At 44.0% G+C, this 17,204-nt stretch overlaps 1 protein-coding gene across 2 annotated transcripts in view; it reads right to left on the bottom strand.

Moving 5' to 3' along the window:
- The window catches only part of PINX1 (PIN2 (TERF1) interacting telomerase inhibitor 1), a 274,701-nt gene that overhangs the window by 236,975 nt on the left and 20,522 nt on the right, over positions 1–17,204 (bottom strand). For both annotated transcript variants that reach the window (XM_029596151.1, XM_029596152.1), the window contains exons 3-4: positions 11,706–11,798; positions 4,983–5,061 (exon numbers count right to left, since the gene is read on the bottom strand). In XM_029596151.1, the coding sequence (XP_029452011.1) occupies positions 4,983–5,061; positions 11,706–11,798 (172 nt within the window). The remainder of the gene's footprint in view (positions 1–4,982; positions 5,062–11,705; positions 11,799–17,204) is intronic.

Genomic DNA, 17,204 nt, shown 5'->3' with positions numbered 1-17,204 from the left:
GGCAACAAATTCCAGAGTTTAATTGTGCGTTGAGTAAAAAAGAACTTTCTCCGATTAGTTTTCAATGTGCCACATGCTAACTTCATGGAGTGCCCCCTAGTCTTTCTATTATCCGAAAGAGTAAATAACCGATTCACATCTACCCGTTCTAGACCTCTCATGATTTTAAACATCTCTATCATATCCCCCCTCAGCCGTCTCTTCTCCAAGCTGAAAAGTCCTAAGCTCTTTAGTCTTTCCTCATAGGGGAGCTGTTCTATTCCCCTTATCATTTTGATAGCCCTTCTCTGTACCTTCTCCATCGCAATTATATCTTTTTTTTGAGATGCGGCGACCAGAATTGTACACAGTATTCAAGTAGCATTTTGATGAATCTAGGCCTTAGATTGTGAACCCTTTGGGGATAGGGGAATACCTACAGAATGAATGAAATCCACTTTGAAGTGTCAAAAAGCGGAATATAAATCTAAAGAAATAAATACATTTCTCTATGAAAAGCATAACTATGAGTCCCTGCATGCAGTGGGGCAAACTCAGGTCTGGATTAGCCTGCCTGAAGACAAAAAAACAAAAACCATGAAGCCAACAGGCTGATCTAGCCACAGGATTCAGTGCAGGGCTCATATCACTTTTGGTCTTGTGAATGTTAAAAAGTCTGGGCTGGTACAAAGCAAAAAATGTACATCTCTATCATCTAATAGACATCTATAGAGTGTGTTTAATGACTCTCTACTGACATCTGCAGATAGGATTCATAAGCACAGTAGAAGCCAATTTTTTTTTTTTTTTTTTTTTATCCTCAACCTTAGTTTACAAAAGCCGCTATCCAGGGTTTTTCCAATCTAGCCCAGTTATCAAAAAGGACAGACTTCTAATTAAGTGGCAAAGACTACAGGTTCTCTTTGGATATCGGTCACAAGTGAACCCCTGAGCTGGTCACTAGGGACCTGATTTTGTAAGCTTTTTCCCCTAGATACACCGAAAGGGAGAACAGACTGACAGGTCGATTTTAAAACGAGCGCATGAGTGAGGATATGCTAGAATTTTTAATCGTGCACGCACTTAAGTGCATGTGTTTTAAAATGCACCAACCACGCATAAGTATGCTCTATTTTAAGAGCTTATTCGAGTACAGCTAGCATGCAGGTATCTTCAATAGGACTTTGGCGGCTTTCATGCACATATGTCAGCAGATTTTAAACACCTGCTAGCGTGAGGCATATTCCCAGCTTTAAATTAGACAACCAGTTTTGTCCAGTTAATAGCAAGGCCTTTCAGACCCCTCTGGTTTTTCATTTCTCACGCTTCCCAGTTGACCTGGACCTCTCACCCTGTCCTTTAAAACTCTGTCCTTTAAAACTTGAGATCCGCAGACTTGCTCCTCGTCAGGAACAGCAGTAAAGTTACGCAGATATTTACCGTACACATACTGCAAGTTTCGTTTTTAAAATTCGAAGTTACATGCATTAAGTCTTGGCCTGTCCCCAGATCACCCATGCTTCACCTCTTTATTTCTCATACGTGCATGGTTACATACACGCGTACTTCGCTGCCTTTTAAAATCGGCGTTGCTCACTCGCGGCCCATTTCTGTGCGAGCAACGCTTAAAAAAAAAAAATTAAATAAATAAAAAGTCGACCTGTTAGTGAATTAGGCCCCAGGTATTGGGGGACTTCCCTCCATCCATGCGTTGCAATCACAGCCACTGCAGTCACAACTGACCTTAGAAACAGAAGCCAGATTTAGGAACTGAACCCTAGTCTCTCCTTCACGGTAGAGCACAGTATTACCACTGATTCACTGGGATAACCAAAAGGCAAAGCGAATAAAACATTAACACGACATAGAACAAACAACAAAAGTTACATCCCAAAATATTCAATACCGATATCACAGATGCACAATACCCCCCCGCTACACATTGCAATTCTACTAAAAAAAGGACACGCAAAATACAAAATTTAAATCAGAAAAGAAATACACCAATATTCCAATTATTACAGCTTATAAATTAGATACCAGTCACTGAATCGATAAAGAATTTCCATATTTGTGCCACATCCAGGCGATCCTCTTTGACCAGACTGGCATACCTATACTATTGAGAAATTGATCTAAGAGACTTAAACAAGTGGCTAAGTGGAGGCCTACTAGAAGAGCTCCAATGGATATCAATATTTCTCCTACCTGCCACTAAATACTCTTATTTGCTGGAGCCAAATTATTTAGATTATGACCTAATAAAATAGCAGGAATTCTTGTGATATGATGAATCCAAGACATTATCTCAATCCACCAAACATGCATAAAAATGACTTCTACACCATAAATCAGCCAACAAAATGGTGAAGATTTAATAGCCATTTTATATAATCAGTCCGGGGTATAATATCATCAGAAAACAAATCTTATAACTATTTTCTTGGATATTAGCACTGAGTGTAATTGCCTCCCACAAGAGAATTCTAATAACTGATATCTGAGGGAGAAGTTGAATGGATGGGCAGACAATATAAGCTATAAGGTCTATTTCTGCTGTCATATTTCTGTTTCTTCCCACACTCTAACTTCTCCAAAGCCTATCCCTTGAAGTCAATCAATATATAATAAATTCCAGAAATGAAACCTTTATTATAAGGATACACCTTTAAGAGCTTCTCAAAGGGTATCAGGCCCATAACACAACCTGATTTGTATAGCTCTTTTGCAAACAAACCCTTCAACTGTAAATATGTAAACAGAAATATTCATGGTCTATAATTTATCCTTAAAATGCTGAAAAGAGATAAAAGGAACAGTTCACAAACAGCTGACCTGCACTCACAAGTTTTCAAGAAATATTGAAGGCAATCAGGACTGCCCTACAAAGGAGAAAATGGAGACGGAAATGTTAATTTCTTATAACTAGAAATTTAAAGCAAAACTCAACTACCGAGGTAATTACAGGATGAATGCCATAAGTTCCTCCTAGGAACTGGAGACTTTTTTTTTTTTTTTAATTCCAACACCATTTCCATCTCCATCAAGACCCAATGCTTGATAGGATAGTGATGAAACTAATGAACACTACATTTCAAAAATATAGTCCAATAACAAAGCCTAAAATCTGGGTGATCCAAACCCCACTGATTTTTTTCAGCACAATGTATATACTATGAGAGATCTGGTTTCTTATTTTGCCAGATAATAGTACAGTGTCCAAGTTTTAACTTCTTGGGAAAAAAACCTTGGGGACAGATATTGGTAACATTTCAAATAAAAAATAATCTAAGAAGGATGCTCATTCACTGGCTAACAAGCAAGAAGCCCATTCTGAATGACCACAGGACACTTGACTTAACACTACTGTAATGTGGTTTGGAAATGCGGGAGTTGGGGGGAGGGGGTGAAACAGGATTTAAGAAGGCATTCGTAAGGAATCGAGAAAGCATGAATAGAGACACAGGTGTAGGGGAGCCAGCTGTAGCCTCTCTACTGTGCAATGCTTTTCACCCCAAATGTTACTACTCATCCTCTCCTATGTTACTTCAAAGATTTTACTGTCAAGTCATTAATTTTGAAATTCTTCAGGTTATGCTTATACCATTACCCTGAAACCCAGGGAATGGCCACATTCAGAAGAGTGACACAAATTATCTCACAAGGAATTGGATCCAACTGGTTAGTACAATGAATGCCAGGCTGTGAACGGCAGTAAATGTGCTACTTATAGGGCTGAATCTCAGCATATTGAGTCCAGATGGGTATCGAATGGCGATGGTAGAACATCCGTAAAACAAAGTTGGGGAAAATCTGGAAGACTGCCAGTAAAAAAAGAAGGCTTTTTATCAATTGGCAACCCTGAATGTATGGTGAGTCACTGGTGACACCACACTCTGTATGGACCAATCAAATCGCGCAAGGGTGAGACACTCTGACCCTAACATGACTGCTCCCAGTGTTAAAGGGAGCTGCTTAACGAATTGTAATAATGAACTTAAATAGTAATGTCTCAACTGATATGGGAGGTTTACTAGCTGTGCGCGTATGAAATAAAAGCAGAGAATGGAGGGCGCACCTCTCTATTCAATGTATGGAAAAACACAGTGAAACAAGATGCTGTTTAAAAAAAAAAAAAAAATCACCCTGTTGTACCAGTTCCCACCTCCCTTCAAAAAAGGTGGAAAAATGTAAATGCTTGTTGAAATGATCCAAGAGTGATTTCCTCGCCTCCTCTAACCTGAAAATACAAGGACAACACAATGTAAAGGTAACACTAATCACATTCTTTGTCTCAAGCGCCCCCTGGTGGCTAAGCATGGCACATCCCCAAGTCACACTAAGAAAAGGCACAAACCTTCCATATCAGAATTACACCCCCCCACATTTAATTTAGTCATCTAATACAGTATAATTAAAAAAAAAATACAGCAAAAGGTTAGGCAAAGCATTCTGGGTACCAGCATAAAAATCTATTTATGACTTGCAGACTCCCCCTTCATATTGTAAAATCCTCGATCCAGCTATGCTGAAGATTTTGGATCTGGAAACCAGTTAGGAAATTAATCAAACCATATCTGCAGCACCAGACAGTGATTTTGATCTGAAAAGAACGTGTGGCACAGTATCCTGTGAAGACTGTCTTCAGCCTGGGTACGGAAAGAAATGTCCTCACACACAAGGGAATATTAGTGGCCCAGTGGGGTAAAATCAGAGACAGAAAAGCTTCACTGCAGATATCGATCTCGCCACAAATTTCTGTGGGTTAGATCTCCTTCGTGAAAACCTTGCAGGATGCCAAGAAGCATGTGCCTGCGGCTCTAGATGGGCCCTGCTTCATTTCATTTCTGATTCAGGTTTCAAAAACCACAGCAGCGCCAGATGGAGTGGATGTTGTAAAGTGAAGTGAAGTGAAAGGATTATTGATTTTCTGGAGGAGGAAGGAGAGGAATGGTCACAAGACTAACGTTTTAACTCTCTGAATGGCTCAGTCACCACTCTACCTGTTTTGCTTTGTCCATGGCAGTCATTCAGTTCAGCTAAGATCTGATTGAAGTCATCCTGATGCGCGATCCAGTTGTCCTGTAAAGCACAACCAAAACGTATTAGGACAAAGCCTTCTCGTCGTAAATCCAACAGCACTTCACTAGGAGAGGAAAGCAAGTCTTCAGTGTTTAAACTCTACAAAACAGCAGCAGCAGCACAAGACTCCCCCAAGAAGGAGTAACACTGAAAGTATCATAAAAAGCAGTGGCAAAGGCGAGAGACTGGCTGAGCTTTAGAAAGTGAAAAGGCATGAGCTGTTTTCTGAGTTTGTAACACACACAATGTGCAAAAGGTAAACAAGCTCGCTGGGTGCTCACAGAGTTCCAGCGATATAGGAGATCTCTCCCCACTGCACGACACAGACTGGTGCCTCACCGGAAGCGATCTTCCGCTGTCTCACGCATGAAAATTTGGAGGTGAGGAAGAGAAAAACGTAAACCCCCATCGCCCATTTTGAGGCTAAAGAGGCTTCCTGTTTAAATTCTCTTTGACAGATGCAGCGTTCTGAAGATCCTTCATAAGACACTACCTCTCTTTAAATCATGAGCAACTCTTCTCATCTCCCTTCCCATAACATCCTTTACTTTCTCCAACTTCTTCTAGCTGGCCAGCTTCCCGTCAATATACAGCCCCTTGTAAGAACGCTTTCCTCAAACAGTAGCAGCAATATTATTGTGAAGATCACAGATAAAAGGACAGACATAATTCTCGTATTTTCAGACAGACATCCAATTAGCACAAAGCTGTCATTTATTTGTAAAAAGGACCCATCTTCTGAACCCAAGTGACAATCCTCAAGTCCTGGTTCCATAATGGAAGGCTGCAAGCAAACAGAACTTTGTTGCTTTTACTGAATAGAATTAGATGACTCATCTTGTTATTTTTAAAGTGTTCTGTTCTAGTCTGTTGCATTGTTTAACATATATTGATTGTGTATGTTATTTCTGCACTCTGCATCGAACATTATGTGGAGATGATAGAATATAAGACTTGCTAAATAAGAAGGCCTGCTGGGAGAACAGCAAATGTGGCAAGGAAGCCTCAGGTACTTTTGCTGTTACTGTACTTGAAAAAAAAAATTTTTTTGGTTTATTTATAAACTTAAAATTTCAGCAGAATTAGGGTTTGAACACAGATGCAAAGGCCTAGTGTGAAAAACTCAGTGAAGACAATATTCAGTCACAGTCTGGGCAGCAGAGTTAGCAGGAAAGGTTTATCTTTAGAGGCATATTCAATAGTACAGTCATACTATCAAATAAACAGGCCGATACAGTACAGTGCGCGCCGGTGGAGCGCACTGTTAACACGCGGTTGGACGTGCGTTTGACGCTCTAGCTTTACCCATTATTCAGTAAGGGGTAATAGCGCGTCGAAAAAGCGCATCCAACACCCCCCCCCCCCCCCCCCCCCCCGAGACTAATAGCGCCCGCAACATGCAAATGCATGTTGATGGCCCTATTAGTCATTCCCACGCGATACAGTAAGTAAAATATGCAGCCAAGCCGCACATTTTACTTTAAGAAATTAGTGCCTACCCAAAGGTAGGCATTAATTTCTGCCGGCACCGGGAAAGTGCACAGAAAAGCAGTAACAACTGCTTTTCTGTGCACCCTCTGACTTAATATCATGGCGATATTAAATTGGAGGTCCCGAAAGTTTAAAAAAGTTTAAATAAATAAATTTTAAATCGGCCCGCGGCTTGTGGGTTGAAAACCGGATGCTCAATTTTGCGGCGTCCTGTTTCCGAACCCGTGACTGTCAGCGGGCTTGAGAACAGACGCCAGCAAAATTGAGCGTTGGCTGTCAAACCCGCTGACAGCCGCCGCTCCTGTCCAAAAAGAGGCGCTAGGGATGCGTTAGTGTCCCTAGCGCCTCTTTTTATCGCGGGCCCTAATTTAAATATTTTGTTTTACTGTATCGTGCGCACAGGGCACTGGCTTGTGCGCGCGCCGAGAGAGTGGGCGAGCGCCCGCTCTCCCGTGAACTTTACTGTATCAGTCTGATAGCCAGCTAACTTTAGGAAAGCTCTTTGGCTAAGGTAGCCAGCTAACTCTGAAGATCTGAGTTAGCCAGTTACCTTGGCTGGCTAACAACTTCGCTTAATTGCACCCCTGGAATTCCCCTAACTTAACCGGCTAAACATTTTAGCCTCTAACTTATCAGCCAGCTAAAATTTAGCTGGATAGGTGCCAAGTTATGCCGAAACAATGATTTCCAGTTACAGAATTTTACTTGGAAAGCAACCATTAATGTAGGACATAATAAGTTTCTGTCCTGGTGTGAAGTTTGTAGTAATACAATATTAACTTATCTTCAATTTCTGTTTTCAGATTTCGCTCAGTGAGAGAAATGGAGAGTGGAAATTTCATTTCCACTCTCCAGGGATCGAGACAGTGGCGACTGAGAAAGTCGGCTTGAACGTTGTCGACCCCTGCAACGTGAGAGGCTGCGATTCTGACGAGATGCTGTTCTGCCCAATGAATCAGGAGCTGAGCTTCCAGTACTACCAAATGGCTCTTGGTTCCTCCTTGGCGACTGATATAAGCCACTGTTATTGCGTTGTCCGATAGGACTCTGACCGATTTCCCCCGCAGAAGCGGCAGAAAGGCTTGCAACGCCAACCTCACTATTCTGGTCTCTGATTCTTCCATGGACCAGAGGCCCTGCACCGATTTGTCTTGACAAACTGCCCCCCAGCCAGAGAGGCTGGCATCCGTGGACACTACTGTCCAAATGGGCATTTCCAGGGGCATAGCCTGGTTCAAGTTGTTAGAGAGGAGCCACCAGTCGAGACTGGACCAAGCAGAATCCGCAAGAGGAAGGAGAAGGTGAAACTGTTCGGAAAAGGGACTCCAACGGGAAAGCAACGCGACTGCAGAGGTCTCATATGCGCAAAAGCCCCTGGCATTAACTCTAGAGTGGAGGCCATTGAACCAAGAACCCTCAAGTAATCCCATACTCGAGGATGATTTTTGGACAACAAATCTCAAATCTGTCCTTGCAGTTTGACAATGCGGTCCTTGGTGAGAAAGACTCTTCCCAGCCGTGTGTCGAACAAAGCTCCCAGGAATTCCAAAGACTGCAAGGGAGCCAGGTGGCTCTTGCAGGGTTGACTACCTAACTGAGAGACTGTAGTAGCTGAAGGACCTTGCTCATCGCCGAGCGACAGAGATCCTCCTACTCTGCCCGAATCAGCCAGTCGTCCAGATAGGTATGCACAAGAAGCCCTTCTCGTCTTAGGTGCGCCGCCACTACAATCATGATTTTGGTAAAGGTTCTGGGAGCTGTAGCCAGACCGAAGGAAGAGCACAAAATTGAAAATGATTGCCCAGCATGGAGAACCGCAGGAACTTCTGGTGGTACCGGCAGATGTCGATGTGTAAGTATGCTTCGGTGTGATCAAGAGAAGCTAGGAACGAGCTCTTGTGAACCAAGGCTATGACTGACCGCAGAGTCTCCATGCGAAAGCGTGGGACACGGAGGCATCTGTTGACTCGCTTCAGGTCTAGGATGGGCCAGTAGGTACAGCCTTTTTTTGGAACCACAAAGTAAATGGAGTAATGGCTTTCTCGCTGTCCCTCGGGGAGAACTGGCACTATCGCTCCCAGATAGATAAGGAGACTCACAGTGTCCCTGAATGCCTGACGTTTCTCCTCATACGAGCAAGGGGAGATTAGGAAGCGATCCCGAAGGCACCGAGCAAAATCTAAAGCGTATCCTTGTCTTATCACTGTGAGGACCCACTGATCTGATGTTAACTTGGCCCATTCCTCATAAAACTAAGACAGTCTGCCTCCCACAAGCAGAACAGAAGAAAGGACCAGCCGCATTTCATTGAGAGGATTAACGCCTCCTGCGGATTGAGGGGCCCTGGATCTTCCGAATTTATGGCCAAGAAAGGACTGAGAACAAGATTGCTGCTGGCCTATAGACTGTCTGGGGGAGGAACCTGATGAACGAGAAGCTCGGAATCTACGATTCCCTCAGAAAGGAGACCGGGAAGGGAAGGCACCCCTCGGTCTAGGCTTATCCTCTGGCAAGCGCTGGACCTTGTTTTCACCCAAGGATTGGATCATATCTTCCAATTCCTTAAAGGGTAAGGAACCCAACTGACCTTTAGAGGATACCAACCAGAGTAGGCGGCGGGCTGAGACAGCTGACACCATGAACCGGGCTGAAGTCCGAAGCAGGTCATACAAGGCATCAGCACTATATGCCACCGCGGCTTCCAGGTGAACTGCCTGAGGGGCCTGCTCCTGAGAAAGAGAGGTAATATTCTGCAGATGTTGGACCCAACAAAGCCCTGCACACAAAGAAAAGCTGCTGCACATAGCAGCCCGGACCCCCAGCGCAGAAACTTCAAAAATGCGCTTAAGTTGCACCTCAAGCTTATGGTCCTGAAGATCTCGAAGTGCCGATGCCTCCTGTCACCAGAATGGTGGTCTTTTTGGTTACAAGGACACCGCCGCGTCCACCTTAGGCACTTTCAATAGGTCCAATGCCTCATTGGGCAAGGGATACAGCCTATCCATTGCCTTGCTGACCTTGAGTCCCAAATCTGGAGTGTCCCATTCACGGAACAGTAAATCAGTGAAGGACAAATGAAAGGGAAAAGACTTTGTCGGCCCCAGGAGACCCACCATGACTGAGTCAATGTTGCCCAAATGGGAATCTTCCTTAGGTACCTCAATACCTAATTCTTCCAAAACAGCTGGAATGAGCGGGTCCAACTCATCGCTTCTATTTATTTTATTTATTTATTTATTTTTAATATACCGATGCTCAAGACCAAGTCTTATCGTACCGGTTTACAGCAGAACCAGGGGAAACCATTTAACTGGATGAAAGAAAGAAAGTTACAATGAACAAGGGAGTACAATTCAGGATTATTTAAGAAAGAGAGAAGAAGTTTGAGAAAACGTTCCAGAAGAGTAATGCAAAATAGCAAAAAAAAAATAAAACCCACTAAAAAGCACTAAAACAATTGATTTGATAGGAGAGTTAATTTAACTGATAATATAAATAAGTAGTTCGAGTATAACAGTACCTTTAGAAAATTGGCCACGGAGGCATCATACAGGGGCGATGGCCTGGGCCAGAGGGAGGGGTGGCAGGGGAAATGGTTGTAGGCTTCAGGTGAGGAGGAAAGGTGAAGTGGAGAGGTGTATGGGGCATTGCTAGTTGGGGGATGTCTCCTCATGGGAAGGCTTGAGAGAACAGCCAAGTTTTCAGTTTCTTTCTAAAGGCGAGATGGCATTGTTCCTGTCGTAGATCTGGGGGTAGTGGTCCGTCTCTAAAGAGACGGACCACCTTAGGGTCATCTCCCTCCATGCCTGGAGGCTTGATGTGGTCCAAGTCGTCATCAGGATCCGCCCCCAGGGGCTTGTCGCCCAAATTCATGTCGTCCGGGTCAGAATCCAGTGATGACTCATCGCCCGCCAGTCAGGCCAGAACCACGGAAGGACTGAGGAACTGAAGCACCCCCTTTCTCTGAAAACCGAGGCCGCTTAGGACCACGCGCCCCAGAGACCAGTGAGGCAGCTCCTGCCTCCCTCTTAGCAGCTTTGCAGGCTTTAAAGGCCTTATGGAGGAGCATAATAAAAAAAGAAGAAAATTAGGAAGAGGAGGAGTCAGAATCCCCCTCGGGGCTCTGTCCCTCCTCGTCAGGAATCTCTTGTGCTCGCTTGCCCCCCTCAGGAGCCTGAAAATGCGGCCTGAGCGGGAACGGGTCTGAGGAGTCCTGCTGCAGCTGCCGTTGCCGGCAGCGGCCGATGTTCCCTCCCCCCCCCCCCAGGAAGGCAGGTGGAACAGAGGCCATCTTTGGAGATGCGCGCGTCTCCACACGCTTTGCAAGCCGCTCTCCGCGGCATGAGAAAAAACGAAACGGCCGCACCAAGTTAACAGGAACGCTGACTGAGTGAAAAAGCCCGCCCCCAGCACAGCCAGATAATGGAGGGAGAGCTGGCACAGGAAAGTATTCTGCCCCTGAAGCAGGAAAAAACAAAACGGCAAAACTTTTTTTTTTTTTTTTTTTTTTTAAACATGTTCGACGTTTTCCTGGGTCCTCTGCCTCTGAGGGTGAGTGAGCCGGGCTCCCCGGTATCACCCCAGAACCTAGGGGGAGGCGGAGCAGACAAGAAGGTTCTCAACCCCCTGCTCCGGCCCGGTGGAGGGAGGATAGTCCCCTCGGGACCTGTCAACCTGGGAGGCTCAGAAGGCTGTGGAGAATTTAGATCGTCCGTCCTCTTCAGCACTAAATAAAGATCAGTAGATTGTTCTCTCTTTTTTTTTTTTAAACTAAAATCCTGTCTTTTTTTTTTTTTTACAAAACTGAGTAAGACCAGACTGTAGGTTTTGCACCTCCACCATCTGCTGGAGACAGAGAAATACTGACGGACTGTAGGTGGCACCTCAGGGTTAAGGACAGAGTTCACCAAAACTTCTCTGAATCCATCTGCTGGAGGGGAGGCAAAACCCAGGAGTCTGGACTGATCCGGGTACGTACAGGGAAACAGTTGCTGGTAATAGTCTGAACTGGGAGCCTGTAGTTGGCAAATCTGCACATGGAACATTTTCTACTGAACACTGTGTCCAAGATACAGTTTTCACACATGGGGAAAACATTTTATCCCAGGCAACCTGACACTTTACAAATAAAAGATGGAGAGGTAGTATCTCACCTCATGATTGTTTGTTGCTCCTAGTCCAAGGTTGTTGTTCTTAACTTGGACCTTAATGTGTTCCGTGGATCCTTGTTCTTGAGCTCCGAGTCCCTATTAACACAAAAGTAATGGAAAAAAATAAGAAACATTTCTAACAGGCAGACACACTCCCTCATGTGACACAGGGCACACTGCCGGCTGCAGTCCTGCACATTTCAGTGACTGCTACATACATGCACACTTCAACATGAGCATCGTAGTGCCTTAAGAAAACCATGAGTACAGAAAGTTTTACCTCAGTGTTTATCAAATATGCAGGAATCTGCCTAACCACCAGCCAAGGAACCAAGTCAGTAGGCTGCAGTTTCCAATAGCTACACTGCAGTCATGATGCCCACTCCAAGAACACCCCCAGTCTCTTGTGGAAGTTTGGGGAAAGATTCTATGGCTGTGGATAAAAATGTTTCCGCTTATTTGCATAAACCTGCACATACTTTCCATTTCTCAAAATGCAGAAATGTGCCAATAATTTCCTTTAAAAATAAAACACCAACTTTTGCTGTGAGTCTCTGGATCACCACTTTTTATATTTCATTTCACCCTTTCAGCTCTGCTTTTACCTTTCATTCCTTTTTTTCTCCCCCAACATTTCCTTCTCCCTCCTTTTACCTCATATCTTTTCAGGAAGTCTCAACCCTTCTGCCCTGGGTTTCTTCTCTCTTCTCCTCTGCCACCCCCTCTTCCTCTACAGTCGATCTATTTCTTCCTCTCTTCTGCAATTCTGCTACGTTTGCTCCCTTCAAGCTCTCATTCCTCCCCTCCTAGTAAGGCCTATGTATGCTGGCAAAAGTGACCTTGCTTGTCCTCCTTCAATGTGCAAACTGCTTAGAAGTGCACTGTTCTCACACTGAAAGGGCAGATTCGAAATCATTCGTAAGGCAACAGAATCTTATATGAAGCAGATTTTCACCCTAGCTGACCAACAGGTGGGTACACTAAAATACAGTTCAAAAAGGTGTGCAGCTTGGTATTACAGTGGTCCACACCTGTAGTGGGTAGGAAAATGTGATGATTATTTTGTCACAGATTACACAACACAGTTATTTATAAGCATAGAAATTATAAGCATAAATCCCAGAGTGTAGGAATTAACAGGCAGTATGCAGGATGCAGCAATGCATTACGCAGCACATACACTGCACACAGTGCCACCTCTGCCGCCTCCGTGTCCCTAACCTCCTCTCTTTGGTCCCCACAGTGAGATGGTGAGAACATTCACAGAATACCAGATATCACTCACTCAATGTTAGGAACAGCAGTGACGAAGCTCTGTCAACTGCATGCTTCACCTCCAGGGGCAGCCAAAACAAAACGACAAGACGGCTGCCCACTCCGCATAGACTTCTGCCTTCTCCTAAATATGTATACAGAGGGAGCTGGAGTCTGGGAATGGGGAGGTCTGCTTATAGCAAGGAACTAGAGGATGGAATAAAAGGAGGTGTCATCAAGGTATGGAAAAGAATTAGAACAAGGAAGGAGTAACAGTTCGCAGGCAACAAGCTGAGGGAGCAGGAACACATGCAGGGTAAGGAGCTGGAACAGGTGGGCAATGTGCCCATGTTAAAAAAGACAGCTGAGAACAGAGAGGGGAAACCTTCCCCCCCCCCCCCCCCCTGTACAACAGCCGGGTTAAAACCTGACTGAACTCCAAGAACTTTTACTGGAAAACTTGCTGAAGCTGCAACTTGTAGTTCATCCTCCAGTGTCAAAATAGCCATGCTAAAAACTTCACAGGTAACTACTGAAGGAACAAACTGTGCAGGTATCTGCTGTTCGTTGTTTTCACTTTAGTTTCTCTCTACAGATATGTATGTACTCTCTACAGGATGTACTGTGTGTGTGTGTGTGTATATATATATATATCACACACACACACACACACATATATAATATAAAGTGTGTATATATGGAGAGAGAACTAAAGAAATATAGAGCACTAATGAAACATTTATCAAATTATTAATTAAAATACAATTTTATTACAAAGTAATGGAAATACATAGTATAATTTTAGTAATCACAGACCTAAATCCCCTATATATCAACAACAGTATACTTGCAGTTTATGCTCAAATGCATTTGTTTCACATTTGTCTTTCAGCTAAACAGGATAGAACCAGATCCTGTACCAAAGTTCACAAAAGCACACATTTTAGCCACCACAGTGAAATGCATTCATTGCATAGTTAACTTTTTTTCAGAAACAAATAAAAACAGATCGATAATTTGAAGTCCATACATTGCTTAACAAATATTCTTCTTTTCACTCTTATTTGCGTTTCTTATAATTTCTCGGGAAACGCCCTATCCTATCAAGAGTTCCTCATTCCCCGACAGAGGAAGTTTGTTTCACCAAATAGGATTTCCTCAGGGGGCTAAACCAGAGCGCTTCAAAGACTGCAAAGCTAAAAGTTAAACAGCACGTTTATGAGTTTTTAGCGAGATCTTATCACAGCGCGGGATCAGATACTGCTCTGAAATCAGAACACCGATGAGCTGATGAAGGATACTGAAGCATCACTCGGAGGAGGTTATGGCTAGTGACGGGCACCATGCCTTTGCTTAGGATTCTGGAAGCCTTTCACATAAACCGATGGAGAAACAACCACAAAAGCTTATTCCTCTAGGCTCTAATGGTCAATTAACCACCAGATCTACAGCAGAGTCGGCAGGCAGAGGGCATGGGATGAGCAGGTAAAAATATAGCAGCAGCTTGGATTGCTGCAGGTTGAGCGTTTCCATGAATTCCTGCACTCAGTGCTAACAACGAAAGAACAATGCATCTTTGAATCAGTACTTTAACGTTTTTTTCAATTTCTGTAAACCTTCACCTCACATCATGCAATAAAAGCTGTCAATGTGGGCAGTGTAGTACAGGACACACACACACACACACACACACACACACGTTAGAAGTGTAAAGAAAAGCAAAAGAAAAATGAAACCTATCTGGTTCTCAAAGGAGGTGGCTGACAAAATTAAGGCTAAAAGAACAGCATTCAAGAATTATAAAAGATCCCAAAGGGAGGAGCACAAAGAACAATATTTGATTCAACTGAGGGAGACAAAGAAATTAATCAAGACGGAAAAAAGTCAAGCGGAAGAAAGGATTGCCAAGGAGATAAAGAATGGTAACAAAACATTTTTCAGATACATCAGTGAAAAGAAAAAAGTTCAAAGTGGTATAGTGAAATTGAAAGGTGGAAATGATCAATGCGTGGAGAAAGACGAAGAAATGGCAGAAATATTAAACGAATACTTCAGTTCTGTGTTCACTAAAGAAGACCCTGGAGAAGGACCATCTCTACACAACAAGAAACTGGAGGGAAGTGGAACAGACGAAAACCCTTTTACAGTAGAAAATGTATGGGAAGAGCTAAAGAATCTGAAAGTGGACAAAGCCATGGGACCTGATGGGATTCATCCATGGATACTGAGTGAGCTCAGAGATGTGCTGGCGGGTCCGATGTGAGACCTGTTTAATAGATCCCTAGAAACGGGAGTGGTGCCGAGTGATTGGAGAAGAGCAGTGGTGGTCCCGCTTCACAAGAGTGGGAACAGAGAGGAGGCTGGTAACTACAGACCGGTTAGCCTCACTTCGGTGGTGGGAAAAGTAATGGAGTCACTGTTGAAAGAGAGAATAGTGAACTATCTACAGTCCGGAGAATTGATGGACCAGAGGCAGCATGGAATCACCAGGGGAAGATCCTGTCAGACAAATCTGATTGACTTTTTTGACTGGGTAACCAAGGAATTGGATCGAGGAAGAGCGCTCTGTGTCATCTACTTAGATTTCAGCAAAGCTTTTGATACGGTTCCACATAGGAGACTGGTGAATAAAACGAGAAGCTTAGGAGTGAGTGCCAAGTTGGTGACCTGGATTGCAAACTGGTTGACGGACAGAAGACAATGTGTGATGGTAAATGGAACTTTCTCTGAAGAGAGAGCGGTTTTAAGTGGTGTACCGCAAGGATCGGTGTTGGGACCGGTCCTGTTCAATATCTTTGTGAGCGACATTGCGGACGGGATAGAAGGTAAGGTTTGTCTTTTTGCGGACGACACTAAGATCTGCAACAGAGTGGACACGCCGGAAGGAGTGGAGAGAATGAGATGGGATTTAAGGAAACTGGAAGAGTGGTTGAAGATATGGCAGCTGAGATTCAATGCCAAGAAGTGCAAAGTCATGCATATGGGGAGTGGAAATCCGAATGAACTGTATTCGATGGGGGGGGGGGGAAAGGCTGATCTGCACGGAGCAGGAGAGAGACCTTGGGGTTATAGTGTCTAATGATATGAAGTGTGCGAAACAATGCGACAAGACGATAGCAAAAGCCAGAAGAATGCTGGGCTGCATAGAGAGAGGCATATCGAGTAAGAAAAGGGAAGTGATTATCCCCTTGTACAGGTCCTTGGTGAGACTTCACCTGGAGTACTGTGTTCAGTTCTGGAGACCGTATCTTCAAAGAGACAGAGACAAGATGGAAGCAGTACAGAGAAGGGCGACCAGAAAGGTGGAGGGTCTTCATCAGATGTCATACGAGGAGAGATTGAAGAATCTAAATATGTACACCCTGGAGGAAAGGAGGAGCAGGGGTGATATGATTCAGACTTTCAGATACGTGAAAAACTTTAACGATCCAAAGACAACGGCAAACCTTTTCCGTCAGAAAAAAATCAGCAGAACCAGAGGTCACGAGCTGAGGCTCCAAGGAGGAAGACTAAGAACCAATGTCAGGAAGTATTTCTTCATGGAGAGAGTGGTGGATGCCTGGAATGCCCTTCCGGAGGAAGTGGTGAAGTCCAAAACTGTGAAGCACTTCAAAGGGGCGTGGGATAAACACTGTGGATCCATCAGGTCTAGAGGACGCGTATAAAGAGCAGGCAGCAAAACCCTGCACGGAGCGGCAGTAGCCACAGAGGCATTCACGGAGCGGGATGCCAGTGGCCAGTGGTTGGTGTTCCACCTTCACAGAGCGGAAGGATGGAGGGCTGCCATCTCCCAATTAAAAAAAGTAAAAAAAACAAACAAAAAAACAAAACAAAACAGGGATGGGTTTATGGGCTATAGTTATTACCAATTATTAGGCTTATTCAATTACCAAGTATTAGGCTTTTCAATATTTGATGATAGTTTATGTGACTTTCAAGGCATACTTCACTTTCAATGCATGTCCAGCATGGCTCCCTGCTTCAACAGCAGGGGAGAAGAAAAACTGGTACTTCACGCATATCCCGCATTACTCTCTGCTTCAAGGGCAGAGAGCTATGCTGCCGCTTACCCAACTAATCAAACTTAATATTTCACTTGGAAGCAGCTCCATCACTGCTCTCTACATTAATAGTGGGGGTGAAAGGGAAATAGAACCTAAGGTTACTAAGAGCCAAGAGAAACAGATAAGTATGAGAAAAAAAGAAGTGTGAAGCTTGCTGGGCAGACTGGATGGACCGATTGGTCTT

This window comes from Rhinatrema bivittatum, chromosome 3 (assembly GCF_901001135.1).
Source record: "Rhinatrema bivittatum chromosome 3, aRhiBiv1.1, whole genome shotgun sequence".
Classification (NCBI taxonomy): Eukaryota; Metazoa; Chordata; class Amphibia; order Gymnophiona; family Rhinatrematidae; genus Rhinatrema; species Rhinatrema bivittatum.
This window is presented reverse-complemented; position numbering and strand designations above follow the sequence as displayed.